The 19,873-nt window shown below is 52.1% G+C and overlaps 1 protein-coding gene and 1 pseudogene across 4 annotated transcripts in view; both read right to left on the reverse strand.

Moving 5' to 3' along the window:
• Window positions 1–19,873, reverse strand: part of DIXDC1 (DIX domain containing 1) — an 84,735-nt gene that overhangs the window by 37,565 nt on the left and 27,297 nt on the right. For 2 of the 4 annotated variants that reach the window (XM_056107497.1, XM_056107496.1), the window contains exons 2-5: window positions 13,503–13,632; window positions 12,444–12,569; window positions 9,504–9,735; window positions 5,275–5,382 (exon numbers count right to left, since the gene is read on the reverse strand). In XM_056107497.1, coding sequence (XP_055963472.1) covers window positions 5,275–5,382; window positions 9,504–9,735; window positions 12,444–12,569; window positions 13,503–13,632 — 596 coding nt within the window. Of the gene's footprint in view, window positions 1–1,727; window positions 2,249–5,274; window positions 5,383–9,503; window positions 9,736–12,443; window positions 12,570–13,502; window positions 13,633–19,873 lie in introns of those variants that run through there. The other 2 variants (XM_056107498.1, XM_056107499.1) reach the window with 2 other exon arrangements.
• On the reverse strand, window positions 15,773–16,679 carry LOC130016806 (myosin regulatory light polypeptide 9-like; annotated as a pseudogene).

A 19,873-nucleotide genomic window follows, 5' to 3' on the forward strand; every position in this document is an offset into this window, starting at 1 on the left:
AGTAGTGGGTGGGGCTCTTGCCTTGTATGCGGCCAACACAGGTTTGGTCTCCCACACCCCATATGGTCACTGATCCCTGAGCACAGAACCAGGAGTAAGCCCTACACATCGCTGAGCATGACAAACACACACGCGCACACACACAATTTGCAGCTGAGGGGCTGGAGCAATAACACAGCGGGTAGGGCGTTTGCCTTACACATGGCCGACCTGGGTTCAATTCCCAACATCCCATGTAGTTCCCTGCGCACTGCCAGGAGTAATTCCTGAGTGCATGAGCCAGGAGTAACCGCTGTGCATCACCAGGTGTGACTCAAAAGGGAAAAAAAAAACAAACAATTTGCAGCTGGGCTACAGAGTACCATGGGTAAGGTGCATGCTTTGCAGGCAGCCAACTGACCTGGGTTCAACCCCCAATATCCCATACCCCATAGGGTCCCCCAAGCCCTGCCATTAAGTCCTGAGTACACCCCCGTGTGGCTTGCCCACTGCTCGCCACACGCGCGGGCGCGCTCGCGCACACACACACACACACACACACACACACATCCGCACACCTGCAAGCATTCCCATCTGGAGAAGCAGGGGACTAGGGCACGATGGTGCTGATAAGAACAGACCAAAGACTGCAGCATTCGCCCGCTTCCAGAGATGTGGGGGTCCAAGCTCAGAGGGAGGCCCGCCACCCCGCTCCCCTGTAGAAACCCGCAGCCAACACTTTCTCAGCTGACAGAGGCGCTGCGGTTGGCCCGTGCCCCTCCTGCGTGTGTCTGCTCCGCGGTGGGGTACGTGAGAGACAAAGGGGGGGTCGGGGAGGCAGCGCGTGAAGCCGGGCTGCGGGGAGAAGCGCTTTCCAGCGAGCAGAGACGCATGCTCGGCTCCACCTTCGCGTGCTCCCAAATAAGGGCAGGAGGAGGCCGGGGGAGTGGCAGCGCCCGGAGAGGAAAACAACATTTCTCTTTCTTGCACTGAGGCTGCCAGTGTGCGGGGCAGAGGCGAGACCCTGAAAGCGGGCGGCCGAGTGCGGCGGGAGGGGCCCCGCGCTGGAAATCCCGCAGGCACTGGTCCCAGCAGGCCGGGTGCGGGCTCCCGGGCGGGAACTGAAGGCTGAGCAGCCTCCGCCCCAGGCCGGGGAAAAGTGCTTGGCTGCTAATTAATTCTCCGCTCCAGGCGCTCTCCGATTGGCGGAAAAACCGTATTTTCTAACAAGTACCTAATACCCGAGCTGCCACCATAATCCTCTCCGCAGTCCGGGTCCAAGTGATTTACAAAATCGGGTCCGACTGATTCATTTCGTAATCCCCAAAGGTCCACCGCTCTCTCCGCCAAGCTCAATTTATCAGACAAGCAATCTCCAGGCGAATTAGGATCAAATCCTTTTTTTTTTTTAATTACCAAATGGGTAATGGGCTATAAGAATCCTGCTGGCTACTGGGTGGGGAGGGGGGCTCCTTCGTCAAAGACAAGGCGGTTAAAGTCGGTACCCCTCATTCCCTCATCCCCACCCCCATCCGCGCTGCCTCCAGTGCCGAAACACACTATTTGCAGTGACAATCCCAGGCCAGCAGCCCGATCGCCCCAGTACAGCGCTCCCCATCTCCGCCACCCACCCACCCCAGCCCCCGGCCCTGGCTGCACCCCCGACAGCATCCTCCAATCTGGGGCCCGGCTCCCTCCACCCCTCCCCGAGCCCCCCACTTGCAAAACCCCAAGTGACCTCCGCTCACCATTTGACTTGCGTCCCTCCCATGGTCCCCCTCCGGCTCGGGCTTCAGCGAGCCTGCTTCCTCGGGTGCGGCGGGAGGCGGAGAATCTCCGGGCTCCCCAATTCGGGCATGTCTCCCCGCGCGGGAGCGCGAGGAACCCCTGCACGGGCCGTCCGGCGAGGAGCGCGGCGGGGGCGCGGCGCGCGGGGATGCTCGCAGGGATGCTCGCAGGGATGCTCGCGGGTCCGGGCCGCGCCGTCCGGGCCGCTCAGACGCTGCCGCAGCCCGGCCTGGGCGGAAGCTGCCTCCCCTGGCGGGCGGGCGGCCCCCGGCGGCGGCATCGCCCAGCGCGCGGCCGCGCGGCTCCGGGCAAGCCCCCGGGCGCGGGCATCTCACCCCATGTCCCGCCCGCTCGGCCGGGGGGGGGACGCTGCCCGCCGCTCGGGTCGCCCGCGGCCGCAGCTGGTGCGGGTGATCGCCGCCCCGTGCCGCCTCTCGGGCGCCCCTCCCCGCCCCGCGCCCCTCCCCGGGCTGTCACCCGTCGCTTCCCACCCTGGAGCTGGCCGCGGCGGGGCTAGGACTGGACGGGAGGGGAGGCTGGAGAGTGACGGGGGGTGGGGGGCGGGGCGGGCGGGCGGGGGGTGCCCGGGGGTCGGCGGTCCCCGTCCTGCCGAGCCCAGCGCGCAATCGGTGGCTTCTACGCTCTGCCCCCTCCCTTCGCGGGCACCGGGGTCGGGTCAGGTCTCCGCCACCTGGCGGGAAGTGGCCCCGGCGCGGTGAGGACGCAGTGGCCCCCCTCCCCCTTGGGATCCCCCCCGCCACCACCGCACAAGCGCCCGGAAGCCCGCCGCAAGCCGATCTCCTCCCACCTTCCCCCCCGGCGGTCTGTGTTTTCTTTTTTGCAGCTAAGGATGTTTTTGCTCGCATACAGTGCGGGCTGGCCCGAGGTCGGCGGAGCAACAGGCGGGCTGGCCGTGCCAGGGGGCCACGGCTGAGTCAGGAGGACCCGGAGGCGGGGGCACACACCCGAGGCCTTTGCTCCAGTCCTCCGCGCCCAGCCAAGGTCCGAGTCACAGCCCCGGGCATTGGTGTGAGGAGGGTGACATTGAGGATGCGACGAGGTACTCAGGAAACACGCCCAAGCCAGGAATGCCAGCGCTCGTCCCAAGAAGACAGGGCTAGGGGCTGCAGGTAGTGTCCAGGGCCTCAGCGGGGTGCCCAGAGCCCCGCATACCTACAAGGCACCCAGCCCCGAGTTAGTCTCCCCCAGTCTCCATCGCTAAAACCAAAACCAAATTTTAAAATTTTCTTTTTTTCTAATGGCAAAGCCGGGAAGGACTGAATGACAGGCCAGGTCACTCCTAGAATCACCGCCCTCACCACAAGGTCCCTAACCACAGCCGGGCCAAGGCAGGAAGGAAGCAAGGGCTCTCGGGACAGATTCTGCCCCCACCCATCCCCACCCCCAGCCTTTCCCTCCGGCTCCAGGCGTCTCCCGTGGCTCAGGGTATGAAGGGCCTGCAACCATGCAGGAAGCAATAGAAGTCTTTATACATGGAAACTTCCTTTGATTCTGTACCAAGTGCCGGCTCTGAGGCAAGCAGGGAGGCAATGGTTCCGACTCTCATTAAAAGCACACCTACCGCTTTAATGGGTACAGGGTTTCCTTGAGGCCCGTGGAAATGTGCCTTTGATCAGCACAGAGGTGGCAGGGCACATCAGAAAGGGGCTAGACGCCACCAAGTTGTACACTTTACAATGACTAATGGTTACTATTAGGCTAGGTGATTTAATGGAGTGGTGTGTGTCTAAAAAAGTGCTAAGGGGTGCTGAGAGGCCACTTCTTGCGATACATTGCTCAGTGGTGCTGGTGGACCAGGTGATGCCGGGAATCTGTATGCCCAGCTTATGCGACAGCCCTTTGAGCTTTCTCTCCAACCCTGTTATGTGATTCTTTTAAATAAAACGCATACACAACTTGGCCGACCTGAGAGAGAGCTCGGCAAGCTACTGAGAGTATCTCGCCCAAACGGCAGAGCCTGGCAAGCTACCGTGACGTATTCGATATGCCAAACACAGTAACAACAAGTCTCGCAACGGAGACGTTACTGGGCCCGCTCGAGCAAATCGATGAACAACGGGAGGACAGTGACAGTGACATGTTAAAGGGAAAGGAAAATGGCAGTGAAACAAGGCTACCAGTATTAAGACTAGAGAAAGTTATACAGATTACCAGTATACTAAATAAATATCAGAAAGGAAGCTGGAGCCATAATCCGGTGGTTAAAGACGCTTGACCTGCACGCGGTCCAGCTGAGTTTGATCCCCGGCACCACATATGGTTCCCTGCGCCCCAGCAGCTCGATGATCCCTGAGCACAGAGCCGGGAGTAAACCTTGAGTACAAAACAAAAAATACTGGAGAGGCTATCTATGTGACTTGGCTTTCATGAATCATTAAAAAAAAAAAAAGGTGGGGGAATTCAACAAGCTAAAATAGGATTTCATAAAAACAAGAAACAGGAAGGCAAAGAAAGATACATGAAATACACACAAGCCAAGCAGCAACTAGGCTTAACTATCACAGACCAGCTGGATTGGGGTCTGGTACAAGGAAAAAGGTCAAGCATGCAGTTAAATATGTCTTAGGAATGAAATAATTAAATAAGTTAACATGATGTCCCGGGATGTGTTTACAGCGTGGTTCACACGTGCCGAGAAAGCAGTTGTTTTCTGCTACTAAACTTGGCAATGACCAGATTTTTATTATAGACCCATGCCGGATCCTGTGCACTTGATTCTAAAGTTTCCGTTACAGATATCAGCCCTTTGGGGGGGGGGGGGGTGGAAATGATTCAAGGCATGAGGCACTTAACCTGCAGACAGGAGGTGTGTTTCATGACCCCCCTCCCCCGCAAGCACCCTAGCACCAGCACCAACTGCACCAAAAAGGGAGAAGCAGAGCAATAGTACAGTGGGTGAAGCACTTGCAAGGGAGGGAGAGAGGGAGGGAGGGAAAGTAAGAAAAGTGAAGGAGGGAGGGAGGGAGGGAGGGAGGGAGGGAGAGAAAAGGAAAAAAAGTCTACTAATCTGCCCCAATTTTAGTCCTACAGGCGAAATGGAAACATTCTAACAGTCTCCAACAACTCAGCTTGATTTTTCCTGTTATTCTCAACTTTAACAGAGATTTTGGATCCAGAACAAAGACAATGCCAGGAACTGCTCTCACAAATGGGCAGCTGATATGTAAAGATCAGAACCCTCAGGCTGGGCCCCACAGCTACTCCCGCCCCCCTGTGGTCACCAGGGAGCACTTGCCCGGGACAAACCTGGGCACCAACCTTCCGGAAACAGGGACGTCAGATGCTTTCTGGTAGGGCAGCAGTGCTGAGGGATACTCCCCTTACCCCCCTCCCCCCACCTCCCCACCCATCCCCCCCACCCCCCACCCCGGGGCTCACTAAACTGAAGGAAAGAGGAAGGTGTCTTTGTCTTAAGTTACCATTTTAGGCAAAAGCCCCGAGAACCCCCACAGAGACCGGAAGGTGGCTGGCGGTGGCCTTGGGTACCTGGAGCAGCTGGATTCCGACGGGGACCTCTGCTGCCCTTCGTACTGCTGCACCAGGGCGCGCACGCTCCAGCAGGGGTTCTCGATCTCCTCGTCCATGCTGCTGTTCCTAAGACCGGGAAGGGCAACGGAGACAGGTGAGAGCCCGCCCTGCACTCCGGTCACCTCTGCAGGCCCCTGAGTGGGGGGGGGGGGGCTCTCTGGGGAGCCCGGGAGGCTGAGGCCCTACTTGGAACCTGGTAGGGAAGTTAGGCACGAAAACAAGTGATTTCACCAGTCTTTGCACCACCTCAGGGACGCGCTCTCCCTCCGCAGAAGCAGAAGCCACGGAGTGTTTTCTGCCCGTCTGACCATCAAAGGACGGCTTGACCTTTTAGCCTGGAAACTCCCCGAGATGAACTGGAACATATCCCCTCCGCCTGCCCCCCCCCCACCCCGGGGGGAGAAAAAAAACTGCATTTAAAATTCTGGGGTCCAAAACCAAAAATCACAAACACGATTTTTATTTTCTGCTGACTATAAAATAAAATCTCCTTTTTTAAAAAGGTGGAGGGAGCTGGAGAGATAGCACAGCGGGTAGGGCGTTTGCCTTGCACACAGCCGACCCGGGTTCGATCCCCAGCAACCCATATGGTCCCGAGCACAGCCAGGAGTAACTCCTGAGTGCAGAGCCAGGAGTAACCCCTATGCATTGCTGGGTGTGACCCAAAAAGCAAAAAAAAAAGGTGCAGGTGCAGAGAGATCGTACAGCAGGTAGGGTGCTTGCTTTATAGGCAGACAACCCGGGTTCAAGCCCCAGTACCCCCCCACTGGTTCCTGCTCCCGCCCCCCGAAGCCCTGCCAGGAGTGATCCCTGAGCATAGAGCCCAGGATAAGTCCTGAGCACAGCCAGGTATGGTCCAACTCCCCTGAAAAAAGTAAAAAATAAAATTAAAAAAATTTAAAAGAGCGGTGGGACTCTGTCAACAGATGCCTCGATAAAACAGTGGTGCCATAAAAAGATGAAACCATTTATTGGCTTTTTCTCTCCAGAACACGAAATCTCCCTGGCTTGTCTCTGTGTCTCTTTGCTTGCTCTTCAAGTCTCTGTTCTCTCTGGAGTACTGCATACTTCCTCTCCTTCGTCTTTCTCTGCACTCACCTTTTTTGTTTTTATTTTGGGCCATACTACACTGAGTGGTGCTCAGGACTTACTCCTGGCTCTGCACTCAGGAATCACTGGAGGTGGGGGCTGGGGGGGCTTGGGGGGTGCGGAGACCATATGGGATGCTGAGGATCAAACACTGGTGAGTTGTGTGCAAGGCACACATCCTCCCTGCTATATTATCACTCCAGCTCCTCCACTCAGATCTTTCTCAGTATGTTTTGTTCAGTAAACACTCTCTTTCTTCACTTAAAACAAAAACAAGAATAAAACCATTCTGGGAGGGGGGAGGGCAAACTGAATGGAAAGGATGTGGTGATTTTGCTGAGTGAAAGACAAAGGACAAAAGGCAATTACCAGATGGTTTCACCTTTATGCATATGAATAACTAAAGCAAACAAACTGGTATGAGCAAAACTAACTCCTACACCCCTGAAAACTATGGAGGTGACCAGAGGGAATGAAAGGTGGGTGGGAGGAAGGAATCAAGGTGTGTTTTTGGTGGTGGGCGGCCCTGGGACTTTGGATGTGGGATCGGTGAGAATTCCACACATACAGAAGTGGGAAGCTAAACCCAGGAAACTCAACCCTACTGTGAAACAATGACCAATCCATTTTTTTTTTAAATGTCAGGCCATTATGACAAGTCAAGTGAGAAACAGCGAGTGAGTGGCAGGGGAAAGCAAAAGAGGATGAGGATGGGAGCTGGAGCAATCGTACAGCGGGTAGGGCATGTGCCTTGCACACGGCTGACCTGGGTTCAATCCTGGTATCTTGTATGGTTCCCCAAGCACCGCCAGGAGTAATTCCTAAATGCAGAGTCAGGAGTAAACCCTGAGCATTGCCAGGTGTGGCCCCGACCCCCGATCCACATTCCCCCCCAAAAAAGAGGAAGCTGATGGATTCTGAGAGAAACCGAGACACAGGCAGGATTTGGTGACTCGTTATTAAAATATGGATGCCACAAAGAGGGAGTTGTCTGCTTCTTATGGGGGGCAGAGAGATAGATATTCAATTCAGAGACGAGCTGAGCAGCTGTGGCTGAACCAGCTATTTCCTCAGATCAACGTCTCAGTGCCAAAGCCTGGTCCATCCCTTCAGAGTGCTTTGGCTTGTGCTGTTTCAGTAACAGACCATGGAGTCGACTCCCCAGCCAATGCCCGCAGAGCTCCGAAGCCAACTCTAGTCACTCAGCTTGGCTGAATCTCAGTTTCCCTGTCTCTAAAGTGAAACAATAAGAATGGCTTCCGGTGGCTGGAGCAATAGTACAGCGGATAGGCTGTTTGCCTTGCAGGCGGCCGACCCAGGTTCAATTCCCAGCATCCCATATGGTCCCCCAAGCACCGCCAGGAGTAATTCCTGAGTGCAGAACCATGAGTAACCCTTGTGCATCGCCAGGTGTGACCTGAAAAGGAAAAAAAAAGGCTTCCTAGGGTTATAACGAGGATTAAGTAAAATAAAGAAGATGGGGGGGAGGGCTGGATCGACAGCACAGCGGGTAGGGCATTTGCCTTGCACACATCCGACCTGGGTTCGATTCCCAGCATCCCATATGGTTCCCCAAACACTGCAAGCAGTGAAAAAAAAAAGATGGGGGATGTAGAGATATAGTACAGCAGGTTGGTTGCCTTTCAAGCAACCAACTGACCCAGGTTTGATCCCCTGCACCTCCAGGAATGATCTGTAAGCACGGAGGCAGGAGTAAGCCCTGAGCACTGCTCGGTGCGGTCCCCAAACCAACACAGACAAAGCGAGGCTTTTCTCTTGAGGCATGCGCCAGTCGCTACTGTGCTCCTTGCATTGTCGATTGGGCTTGCTGGGTAGCATATTTCCTGCTGCTGCACAGTAGCACTTAAGATAGGAGAGTCTGAACTTATCAGCGGAGCAGAGGGGACGGGAAGGGACTTTGGGACATGGGTGGAGGGAAGCTGACACTCTGGTAATGGGTAGTGGTGTTGGAACACTGTATGAATGAAGCTATCACTAACAGTATTTTAAATTAAGTGCCTCAATAAAGTGGTGAGAGGGAGCTATTAAATAACTGTGATACAGAGGCCAGAGCGATAGCACAGCAGGGAGGGCATTTGCCTTGCACGTGGCTGACCTGGGTTCGATATCCGGCATCCCAGATAGTCCCCTGAGCACTGTTAGGAGTGATTCCTGAGAGCAGAGCCAGGAGTAAGCCCTGAGCAATGCCCGGGTGTGACCCAAAAAGCCAAAAAGAAAGAGAGAGAGAGAGAGAGAGAGAGAGAAAGAAAGAAAGAAAGGAAGAAAGGAAGAAAGAAAGATTAATAAATAACTAACAAGAAAATAATAAACAAAATAGTGGGGTCTTCTTGTTTGTTTTGGACCACACCTGGCAGTGTTTGGGGGCTACTCCTGGCTGACTGCTCAGGAAGAACATGCAGTGAGTACTGGGGACCAAACCTGGGGTCCCTACATACAAAAGCAGATGCCACGGCGCACTGAGCTCTTGCCAGAGCAGGTAGTGGCTTCTGTCATCTTTTTCTCTGGTGCCGGGAATTGAACCTATAGCCTCTCACATGCAAGCCACACATTCTTTTTTTTTTTTTTTTTTTTTTGCTTTTTGGGTCACACCCGGCGAAGCTCAGGGGTTACTCCCGGCTCATGCACTCAGGAATTGCTCCTGGCGGTGCTCGGGGGACCATATGGGATGCTGGGAATCGAACCTCTGTTGGCCATGTTGGCTGCATGCAAGGCAAACGTCTCACCCGCTGTGCTATCGCTCCAGCCCCCAAGCCACACATTCTTACCACTGATCTGCCTCCCCAGCCCCACAGAGTGGTTTTGAACCTCAGACCCATGGACTGGTGCCAGTCTGCAAGAGTAAAAATGGCTGAAAATGGGCCAGGAAGATAGCTGGAATGCATGGTCTGCATGTAGGAGGCCTGGGTTCAGTCGCAGGGACCCTAGGGTCCCCGAAGCTAAGAACCAGGAGTAACCCCACCCCCACCCCCCTCAAGTGTGAACGAAAACAAAGCAAAAGGTTGAAAACCACTGATCTCAAGGACAAGACACGTGAGGGGAGTGAAGGGGGTCCCAAGACCAGACGCCACCTTACCTACCTCTGTCTGTAGCGGAAGATGTCCCGTCCCGACCGTGACATATCATGACACACGTCTGCCAGGGCAGCAGCTGCGCCGTGGGCCACGGCGGTGGCACAGTGTGGCTGGTGGCTCTGCAGAGGGGCTCGGGAGCCCCGTCCCTGGTTCACCGTCCTGCTGGAGCCGGGTTTGAAATGCGCCGCCAGGGCCAGGACCAGCCTCATGATGGACTTGAGGTTTCCTTCCACAATATCTGAGGGATGGAGGAGGAGAGGCTGAGTGCTGAGGACACCCCTGTGCCACCCGACTCTGCTGGGAGAACAGACAAGCCAGGCAGCCAGCGCCTCTGTCCTTACAGAACTATGTCCAGCCCGGGAGACAAAAGACATAGAAGCAGTTAGGTTCGAGGGCCTGAGTTCAACTGACCAAGCACCACCAGGGTCCATCAATAAAAACAACTGCAGTCAAGGGCAATGGGGTAGGCACATATGCTGCCCGGGCCCATGTGCTACCTGTGCCCAGGTTTTGCAGTCAAGTGCATGTGGTGCCCGAACACATGTGTCATCCGCATCTCCCCTCTTGAGATGTGTACTTTCATATCTAATGCTGGGATGTGTACTGGGGCTCTCGCCACCTTTGGAGAAGACCACGTTCTCTCTTGAGCATGTTATTCGTCCTCTCTCTTCCTCTCTCTCTCTTCCTCTTTCTCTCTCTATCTCTCTCTCTCTCTTATCCTCTCCCCCCTCCCCCGCCTTCCTCAAAAGCATCCAAAAAAACAAAACAAAGCCAATAAGTGCAATAGTGCACAATGATGGAGCTCAGAGAAGAGGAGCCGAGTTTACTCTAGACAGCTCAGAGGAGGATACCCAGAGGAAGCAATTTCTAAGCTGGGACCTAAGATAGGGTTTTTTGGTTTTGTTTTGTTTTGTTTTGTTTTTTTGCTTTTTGGGTCACACCCGGCGATGCTCAGGGGTTACTTCTGGCTTTGCACTCAGGAATCACTCCTGGTGGTGCTTGGAGGGCCACATGGGATGCTGGGAATCAAACCCGGGTCGGCCCTGTACAAGGCAAATGCCCTACCCGCTGTGCTATTGCTCTAGCCCCTGGGACCGAAGATAATTTAAAAACAAAAACAGAAACGAGAAAAAAAAAACAAAGCAAACAAACAGGGGCTGGAGGAATAGAACAGTGGGTCGCCTTACATGCACCTGACCCGGATTCAACCCCTGGCACTCCATGGTCCCCAGAGACCTGCCAAGCGTGATCCCTGAGCAGAGTCAGGAGTAAGCCCTAAACCGCTGGGTGTGGCCCAAGTGGTTCAAAATAAATCAAAAATAAAAATAAAACAGTGGCCCAATGCCATTGAGGCCCAGAAACACCAAATCTTGAGCACAAACCATGAGCCCTCACACTGGGTCACTATGACTGGGAATGGTCCCCATGCCTGGAACACTGCTGGGGAACCTTTATCACAGTCACAGTCTCCCGGTGTTCATCAATTTGTTCGAGCGGGCCCAGTAACGTCTCCATCATGAGACTTGTTGTTACTGTGTTTGGCATATTAAATACATCACGGGGAGCTTGCCACGCTTTGCCGTGCAGGCGAGATACTCTCGGTAGCTTGCCAGGCTCTCTGAGAGGGGCGGAGGAATCGAACCCGGCTGATTATTGAAATGATTTTTACTAGACTGAATAAAATATGTGATCTAGGGGCTAGAGAAACAGTACAGCAGATATGAGGCCTGCCTTGCACACAGCCAACCAATCTCAGTTCGATTCTCAGCATCCCATCTGGTCCCCTGAGCACCATCAGGAGTAATTCCTGCCCACAGAGCCAGAAGTAACTACTGAATATTTCCGGGTGTGGCCCCCAAACCAAAATAAATAAATAAATAAATAAACCTTTATGGGGGCTGAGGAGAAAGCTCAAAGCTAGTGCGTATGCTTGGCACAGAGGAGGTGCAGGTCAATACACCACATGGTCACTCAAGCACTGCCAGGAGCAATGCTGTCTCTGAGAAGGAAGTTAGCTCCTAAGCACAGCCAGGTGGGTTCCCAGCATGTAGCCCCCCACTCCAGGCAAAATCTTTATTCGGTTAAAAGGAATAAAAAAAAATGTTTATCTCCACCCAGGCTTCCATCACACTCAGATTCTGATAATCACTCATCTCCCAAAAGGATAATATTTTGTTTTATTGTTTTGTTTGAGGGGCTGGAGGATAGCACAGCGGTAGGGCGTTTGCCTTGCACGCAGCCAACATGGCCAATCCGAGTTCGATTCCTCTGCACCTCTCAGAGAGCCCGGCAAGCTACCGAGAGTATCTCACCCGCACAGCAAAGCCTGGCAAGCTCCCCGTGACGTATTAGATATGCCAAACACAGTAACAAGTCTCACATTGTTACTGGGCCCACTCGAGCAAATCAATGAACAACGGGAGGACAGTGAAAGTGACAGTGACAGTTTTGTTTGAGATAGCACAGCGGGTAGGGCATTTGCCTTGCACGCAGCCAACCCAGGTTCAATTCCTCTGTCTCTCTCGGAGAACCAAGCAAGCTACTGAGAGTATGCTGCCCATACGACAGAGCCTGTGGTGTATTTGATATGCCAAAAACAGTGACAAGTCCCACAATGGAGATGTTACTGGTGCTTGCTCGAGCAAATCGATGAACAATGGGAGAACAGTGCTACAGTGCTTTGTTTGGGGGCCACACCTGGCGATGCTCAAGGATTACTCCTGGCTTTGCACTCAGGAATCACTCCTGGTGGTGCTCAGGAGAACCAGATGAAACGCCGGGAATTGAACCCTGGTGGGCGACAGGCAAGCAAATCTTTTACCCGCTGTACGATTGCTCTGGCCCCAGAATAATATTTTGAAAGATTAAAAACAAATTGTATAAAAAACATGCCTAATCCTCCCCGGGCAGTTCTCCAGCTGAGTGCACCTGCAAGAAGACACTGACCTTTAGCCGAAGTCTGGTGCATCCGAATCTTTTTGGAGGCCACGAACTGTAGCACTTTCTCCACGTTATTCTTCATCTCCTGTTGGTTCCTGGGACTCAGCTGGACCCCACTCAGCTTTTCTCCTGCTGTTCGAAGAAAGGAAACATCTGGAGCTCAAGGGGACAATTACCATCCGCAATTCATAGCTTCCAGATACTAAGAAGGAGCTACTTGACAGAGCCTGAAAATCATCGCTAGGTAGGCAAGTAAGTGAGTTAAATCTCCATGTACGTAAGTTAGATGGAGAAAAGGGAAACGAATGTCTTTTGGAGAGCCTTCGGAATTTACTGTTTGTTTGTTTTGGGGTACACCTGGGTTTTGGAAAAACACAAACATACATTTATATTGCTTATACGTGATTAGGATAGCTGCAGGTTTGCGCCTCACAGGTATTCTACCACTGAGTTCCATCCCTGAACCTTCTCTTTACCTGGCTACTGTTTCCTTTTCTTTTTTTCTTTTTCTTTCTTTCTTTCTTGCTTGCTTGCTTGCTTGCTTGCCAGACCTAGTGATGCTCAGGGGTTACTCCTGGCTCCTGCACTCAGGAATTACTCCTGGCAGTGCTTGGGAGACCATATGGGATGCCAGGGACTGAACCCGGGTCGGCCGTGTGCAAGGCAAACTCCCTATCCACTGTACTATCTCTCCAGCCCCTACTGTGTCCTTTTCTAGCACAGGTTTGACATTAATTCTTCTGACAAGCCCATGGCAGGGCTGGGCAGCTCCCCTGGGTTCCCACCAGTACTGATTCCCCGGGAGGACTAAGAATCTGTGTGGAACTGATGTTTCTGTCTCTCCTGAGCTTTTGGGAGACTCACGAGAGGACAGACTGTGCTCACCGTCACATTCTCAGAGCACAACCCAACGCCTGGCACAGCCTGCTCGATGCTAAAGAACTGAGTGATGAGCCAAGGTCCATACTGAGTTTTCTATTCTGCCTCCATGCAACTGAGAGAAGCGGCTCTAAAGGGCGTACGGAGGCGAGAGGATGTCACGCCAGGGTTCTGGCTGAAACTGACCAACGATCTCGATGAGGTAGGCCAGGACCACTCCATCCCGAAGGTCCTGCCGAAGGTCCTGCACGGGCTTCACCGCAGGTCTCTTCCTCAGCTGTGCGTTCACCCAGGCCACATACGCCTGCAGCTGTTGCTGGAAAAGAGAGAAGAGAAAATTACTTCTTCTCCTCTGCACAGCACCCTGCAGCTTCTGGGGTTGTGCCACGGCAAAAAAAATAAAATAACATAAATCCGGGGCCAGAACAATAGTACGGCAGGTAAGGAGTTTCCCTTGCACACGACAGACCCGGGTTCAATCCCCGGCATCCCATATGGTCTCCCAAGCACTGCCAGGCGTGATTCCTGAGCGTAGAGCCAGGAGTAACCCCTGAGCATCACCAGGTGTGACTCAAAAGGCCAAAAAAAAGAGAGATCTATTTCCAGAGGAGAAATAACACACACACACACACACACACACACACACACACACGGTGCCAAGGACTGAACCCAGTGCTTCACATGCCAGTGCCCTACTACTGAGCTCCATGCCCACCTGAAAAGGAAGGCAACACATCTAGCAGTGCTCCCAACTACTCCCAGCTCAGTGTTCAGGAACTACTCTTTGCAGTGCTCAGTGCTTGAAACATGTGGCACCGAGGATGGAACTTGGGATTCCAACATACAAAGTCTGTGTTCCCGGTCCCTGAAGCCACCTCCCCAGCCAAGGAAGGCAAGAAGGAAAGAAGAGGGTCCAGAAGAGAGGGCAAACCTGCCGCTAACTGAGTGCTGTGCTTCAGGGATGACTCAGGTGAGTTATGGAATGTTTCAATGACTCCTGTCTTCCTTGGGTTCCGCTCCATTGATCAGGGATGAAAATGGGACCCAAGGGCCTTACCCAGAACAGGGGGTAAGGTGATTGCCGTGCATGCCACTTAGCCAAGTTCAATCCCAGCACTCTATATGGTCTGTATGTTTCCCAAAACCCAAAAATAAAAGACAGAAGGGGCCATACAGCAGGTAAGGCACTGGCCTTGCATATGACTAACCCGAGTTCAATCTCTGCAATACCATATATTCCTCGGAGCACCACCAGGAGTGATTCTTGAGCACAAAACCAGGAGGAACCCCTGAGCATCACCAAATATACCACCCCACCACTGAAAAAAAAAAAAAAGGAGTGGGGCCCAGAGCTCCAGTCAGTTTTGGGGAATAATCACTGCTTCTCCAGACTGCCCATTCCCCGCCTGTTTCTCAAGAACAACCACTCAAGGGGCTGGCGCGATAGCATAGCAGGTAGGGCGTTTGCCTTGCACACAGCCGACCCAGGTTCGACTTCCAGCATCCTATATGGTCGCCCGAGCACTGCCAGGAGTAATTCCTGAGCACATGAGCCAGGAGTAACCCTTGTGTATCGCTGGGCGTGACTCCTAAAAAAGAAAACAATAAGAACAACCACTCAAATCCCATATGCCCCCATGAGAGACCCATCAGTACTGACGTCTGGGGATCCAGGAGCAAACCAAGCCCAGAGCTGCCTCTCCCTCTGCTGCTGACTTCAGTGAACTCATGTCACAGTCAACCCAAGATTATTCTCCTGAGCCCGTAATCCTGGGGCTGCTACAGAGTTCATTTTAATCCCGGCTTTAGCGCCTCAAAGAGGATCTAGTTACTAAAACCTGCACAAAGCAGGAAAAGAAAGGCTATCGTGTGCAGTGTTCCTAGAAGGACAGCAGTGGGTGAGCTGGAGGTGACCTTCCAAGCATTTGCAGATAAAGACGGGGGCTTTGGAGGCCTCAGAAACCAGCCAGGCCCAGACTGGGTCAGATAACTCAGACCAAACTTACATCTCCCAAAGCTGTTCCCGAAACAGCACGAAGCACACTTGTATGTTTCTTCTGATCATTTGGACTGAAAACGGTCACTAATCATCAAAACCACCCATGGACATGTCAAAGGAGGAGGCAGCCGTCTCTGGCTTCTGCAGGACCCAGAACCTAAAATTAAGTTGAAGAGCTAAGGGTATTAAATTATAATTTGGTTGAAGTACAGCTTATTTCTAAGCCTTAAGTACTTCCTTTTCAAATAATGCTGGAAAGAACTCACTGGCTGCTTCCTGACCCTAAATTAAATCTCCTCTGCTTTTCCCTTATGTTGATTTGTGGGACTCAGTAAAGCCTTTGGAAGAGGGGAGTAGGCCAAAAGATCAGCTACTGACAAAGTATGGAGACCGGCAGGAAACAGGGGAGGAATCTAATAAGTCTTAGGTCCCCATCATGAAGTAAATGTTATTTTTTTTATCATAAAGTTTAATTATGATTCAGAAAAAATTGGGTGAATAACCTTCTCTGAAAAAATATATTGACTCTGTGTACAGATTTTGTGTGCAGTTATTTTGGGGGAGAGGAGATGGTAAGTTAAATTACCCTATTTTCTATTCTGTAAATAAGAGTAAGTCCTGTTTCCAGTCTGATTATAGAGATGCATGTGCCCAAAATGGCTGAGAATAAGTACAATAAGAAAAGGCAACAGCTAAGGACATGCAATAGGCTCTAAGAGAAAATCTCAGAAATACCCAAATTGGCAACAAGGAGCTTTTGGCTGGAAAGTGAAGTTCTTTTCAGTCATCTTTGTCTTTCGCTCCATGTTTGAGGATGCGTGTGAACTCAATGTAATTAAAATTTCCCTTTTTGTCAGTAGGTGCTTCTCTATACAGCTCATCCACTTCCTCATCTGTAAACCGATCTCCCATTGTGGTAAGCAGTTCTCTCAGGTAATCTTCCTGAATGGTACCAGTGGCTTCTTCATCAAAGCAAGCAAAGGCATTTCTGATGACATCTTCTGGATCTGTGCCATTTAACTTCTCACCAAACATCGTGAGAAACATGGTAAAATTTATGGGACCTGGAGCCTCATTCATCATGGCATCTAGATACTCATCGGTTGGATTTTTTTCCCCAGGGAGGCAAGCATATCATGCAGATCTTCCTTGTCAATGAAACCGTCTCTGTTCTGATCAATCATGTTGAAGGCCTCTTTAAACTCCTGAATCTGTGACTGGTCAAACATTGCAAACACATTGGATGTTGCGCGCTGGGGGCGCTTCTTGGTGGTCTTGGTCTTTGCCCTTTTGCTCGACATGGTGGCGGTTAAATCCAGCACAGACGCGAGAAGCCGAGCACCTGAGAAACGTCCTGGGAACCGCCCCAGTAAATGTTATTTTTGTTGGGCTTGTGTTCTGGGCCACATCGGAAGTGCCCAGGGCTTACTCCTGGTTCTCTGGGGGCCCTATGCAGTATCAGAGATTGAACCCGGGTTGGCTGTGTGCAAGGCAAATGCCCTACCTCCTGCCCTAGCTTGCACTTCCTTTAGATGCAGTGCTCAAACCTGGCTTTGTGGCGCTCACCCGGCGGTGAGGCCGGGAAGTGCTGGTTGTGCTGGGAACCACAGGTGCTGAGTTACCAGTACTTTGCTTACTCAGCACACATGGGACACCCAGAATTTGTTCTTTATTGCTTTAATCTGGGGGTCACAAACAGCAGTGCTGGGGGTGTTGCATTCCCGTGTTCCTCTTGAGCCCTCTTCCCTGCCCCGGTTTTTGTTTGGTTTTGCTGCCATTTTGTTCTTGCTGTATCTGTGTTAGGGTCAGAACTGAGCCTCGGACATGCCAGACCAGTGCTCTGCCATGGAGACACGTCCCTGACCCTGACACTATGGATGTGAACGCAGGACCAAGGCAGGCTCTTAGCCACAGCACAACTTCTCCAGGCCTAAACACTGTGGGATATTATTCATGTTTTAGCAAGCTAATGTATGTTCCTGGAACAGGGCTCGCCTGCCACACGGTTGTTTGTTTCGTGGTCATTATTCTTGTCTCATTATCTTTACCTAATTCAATTCTCGTATCTCTGTTCTAGAGATGAGGTTCTGGAAGGCTGTGTAAGTTTTCCAATATCCTCGTAGCTAAGACACGGCCAACCAGATCTCCCGCTCCAATGCACTGCAGAGGAAAGCACTGGCCATGCTATCCACAGGACAGAGGAAATGGGCATTGCCCCAAGCCTGCTGCACCATCTGAGGCCAAACTGGCACAGGGTACCTTTGGGGAAGAGAACTGAAGACCAGGAAGGACAGGAAGTGCAGCAGCTTCGATCTGACTGTCTGCTAAAATATAAAAGCTCAGCCAGGGCTGGAGTGAATATACAGTGCTTGCCTTGCGTGGAGCTGACCTGCATTTGATGCCCTGCACCCTATAGAGCCCTGGGTTCGATCCCATAGGGTCCCCCAGGCATCGCCAGGAGTAGTTCCTGAGTGCAGAGCCAGGAGTAACCCCTGAGAATCGCTGGGTGTGGCCCCCAAACAAAAATTCTAATCAACCCCCCTCAACCTCCTCTCCACATTCTGTCTGGCCCCTGTCACTGGTCTTTCATTATCTTCAAGATTAAATTCCACATCCAGGGGCTGGAGATCCTGGTTTTCTCAAGCACCCGAACATGGGAGGAGGGAGCAGTCGCTAAGCACTGCTGGCTGTGGCCCCAGGACCAAAATAAAATTGAGTGTCTTAATATCATCCAACTCCTGTATTGGCTGTATGTGTTGTATGTGCCCAGTGCCCCACTGACTCCTCTCTCTCTCTCTCTCTCTCTCTCGTCCCACATCTGGCAGTGCTCAGGGCTTACTCCTGGCTCTGTGCTCAGAGATCACTCCGAGGGGCTCAGGGAACCAGAGTGGGCATGCCAGGGATGGAACCTGGGCAGGCCACATAGCAAGCAAGTACCCTCCCCACTGTACTATCACTCCGGCCTCCTACTCCCTTCTCTGTGAAGCTGTTTTCCAGCCTCTGGGGATGCAAATCCTTTCCAATATGAAGCTTTTTCCACACTAATAAAAAGCACCTTTTCCCTATTCAGTGGTTTCTCTGCTCCTGTGAGCAAATTCTTTCCATGTCCCCAGCACACATTGCACGCTGCTGATTTACACCATGAATTATTCAAAAAAAATCTTCAGGGGCTGGAGTGATAGTACAGCGGGGAGGGAGTTTGTCTTGCACACAGCCAACCCAGGTTCGATTCCCAGCATCCCATATGGTCTCCCGAGCACCACCAGGAGTAACTCCTGAGTGCAGAGTCAGGAATAACTCCTGATCATCGCTGAGTGTGACCCCCCCCCCAAAAAAAATATAACGAGTTCTCCTACCCCATGATGCTGATTCCCAAAATATTCTCATTATACATGAAAGTACAGTGGTGAGACAGGAAGTCAGGGGACAAAGAGCACCCGCCTTGCAAGAGTGAGGCACCAAGTTCCATCCCCGGCACACAGCCCACGTGCGCAAGGCTCAGAGTCTGAGACCCAGCACTGCCAGAATGTGGGATGCAAGGCTGTCGAGTGTGTGTGAGTACCTCAATGAAGCGCACATCTGCCAGCCAGCACCAAAACTAAAACAAACAAACACTACAGCCAGGAGCACTGGCCAGAGAGTGAGTGGGAGCACCACCAGGGGCAACCCCTGAGCACTGAGTCAGGAGTTCCCCACCAGCCCCTCAAATTTGAGTGTTATATACATATATATGTATTACATACATAAATTTTAGTCTATACATTTAAGTACTAAGTATCTATATTTATATATGGTTCACATTTTATAGTATCCACAAATATTAGCCTGAATTTTCTTTCTTGTACAGTACTGTGTTTTGATATCAATATATTACTTGCCTCATAAAAAAAGAAATAGGAGTTGCAAATTACAGGAAAAAAAGAATACAAGATGGCTCAGAGAGACAGTACAGGGGTGTACTGTACTGTCATGTACCAGGCTGGTTCAATTCCTGGCACCACATGACCCTAGAACTTCACAAGGTGTGGCCCTGAATACCACTGGGGTGGCCCGTGTAATGCCCGTCACCCAAGGCCTGAACTGTGACATCCTGGGACCTTCATATGGAATCAGCAGCCTGACCAAGAACTGCCAGGAGAACTTCCTGGGTTTAACAGTCCCAAATCATATCTGTGTGTGTGTGTATGTGTGTGTGTGTGTGTGCGTGTGCATCTGTGTCTGTCTGTCTGTGTCTGTATGGGGCCAGGAAGGTGGCTTCAAGTGGTAGAGCGGAGGAATGAGGGTTTTTGAGGACAGTATCTGTGAGACGAAGAGCCAAAAACTCTGTGTGTGTGTGTGTGTGTGTGTGTGTGTGTGTGTGTGTGTGTGTGTAGAGGGCGAAGAATGTGGCTTCAAGTGCTAGAGCAGAGGAATAGGGTTTCTGAGGACAGCATCTGTCCATGAGAGGCGGAGGGAAGGGGAAAGAGGCACAAAAGGAGGATGCAAAAGATGCTGCAAGGTCCTGGGGACCCTGTGGACCCCTTCCTCCCAACAGCGTAACTAGGAACAGGCATCTCTG

Source organism: Sorex fumeus, unplaced genomic scaffold, assembly GCF_029834395.1.
Source record: "Sorex fumeus unplaced genomic scaffold, SorFum_2.1 ptg000169l, whole genome shotgun sequence".
Lineage (NCBI taxonomy): Eukaryota > Metazoa > Chordata > Mammalia > Eulipotyphla > Soricidae > Sorex > Sorex fumeus.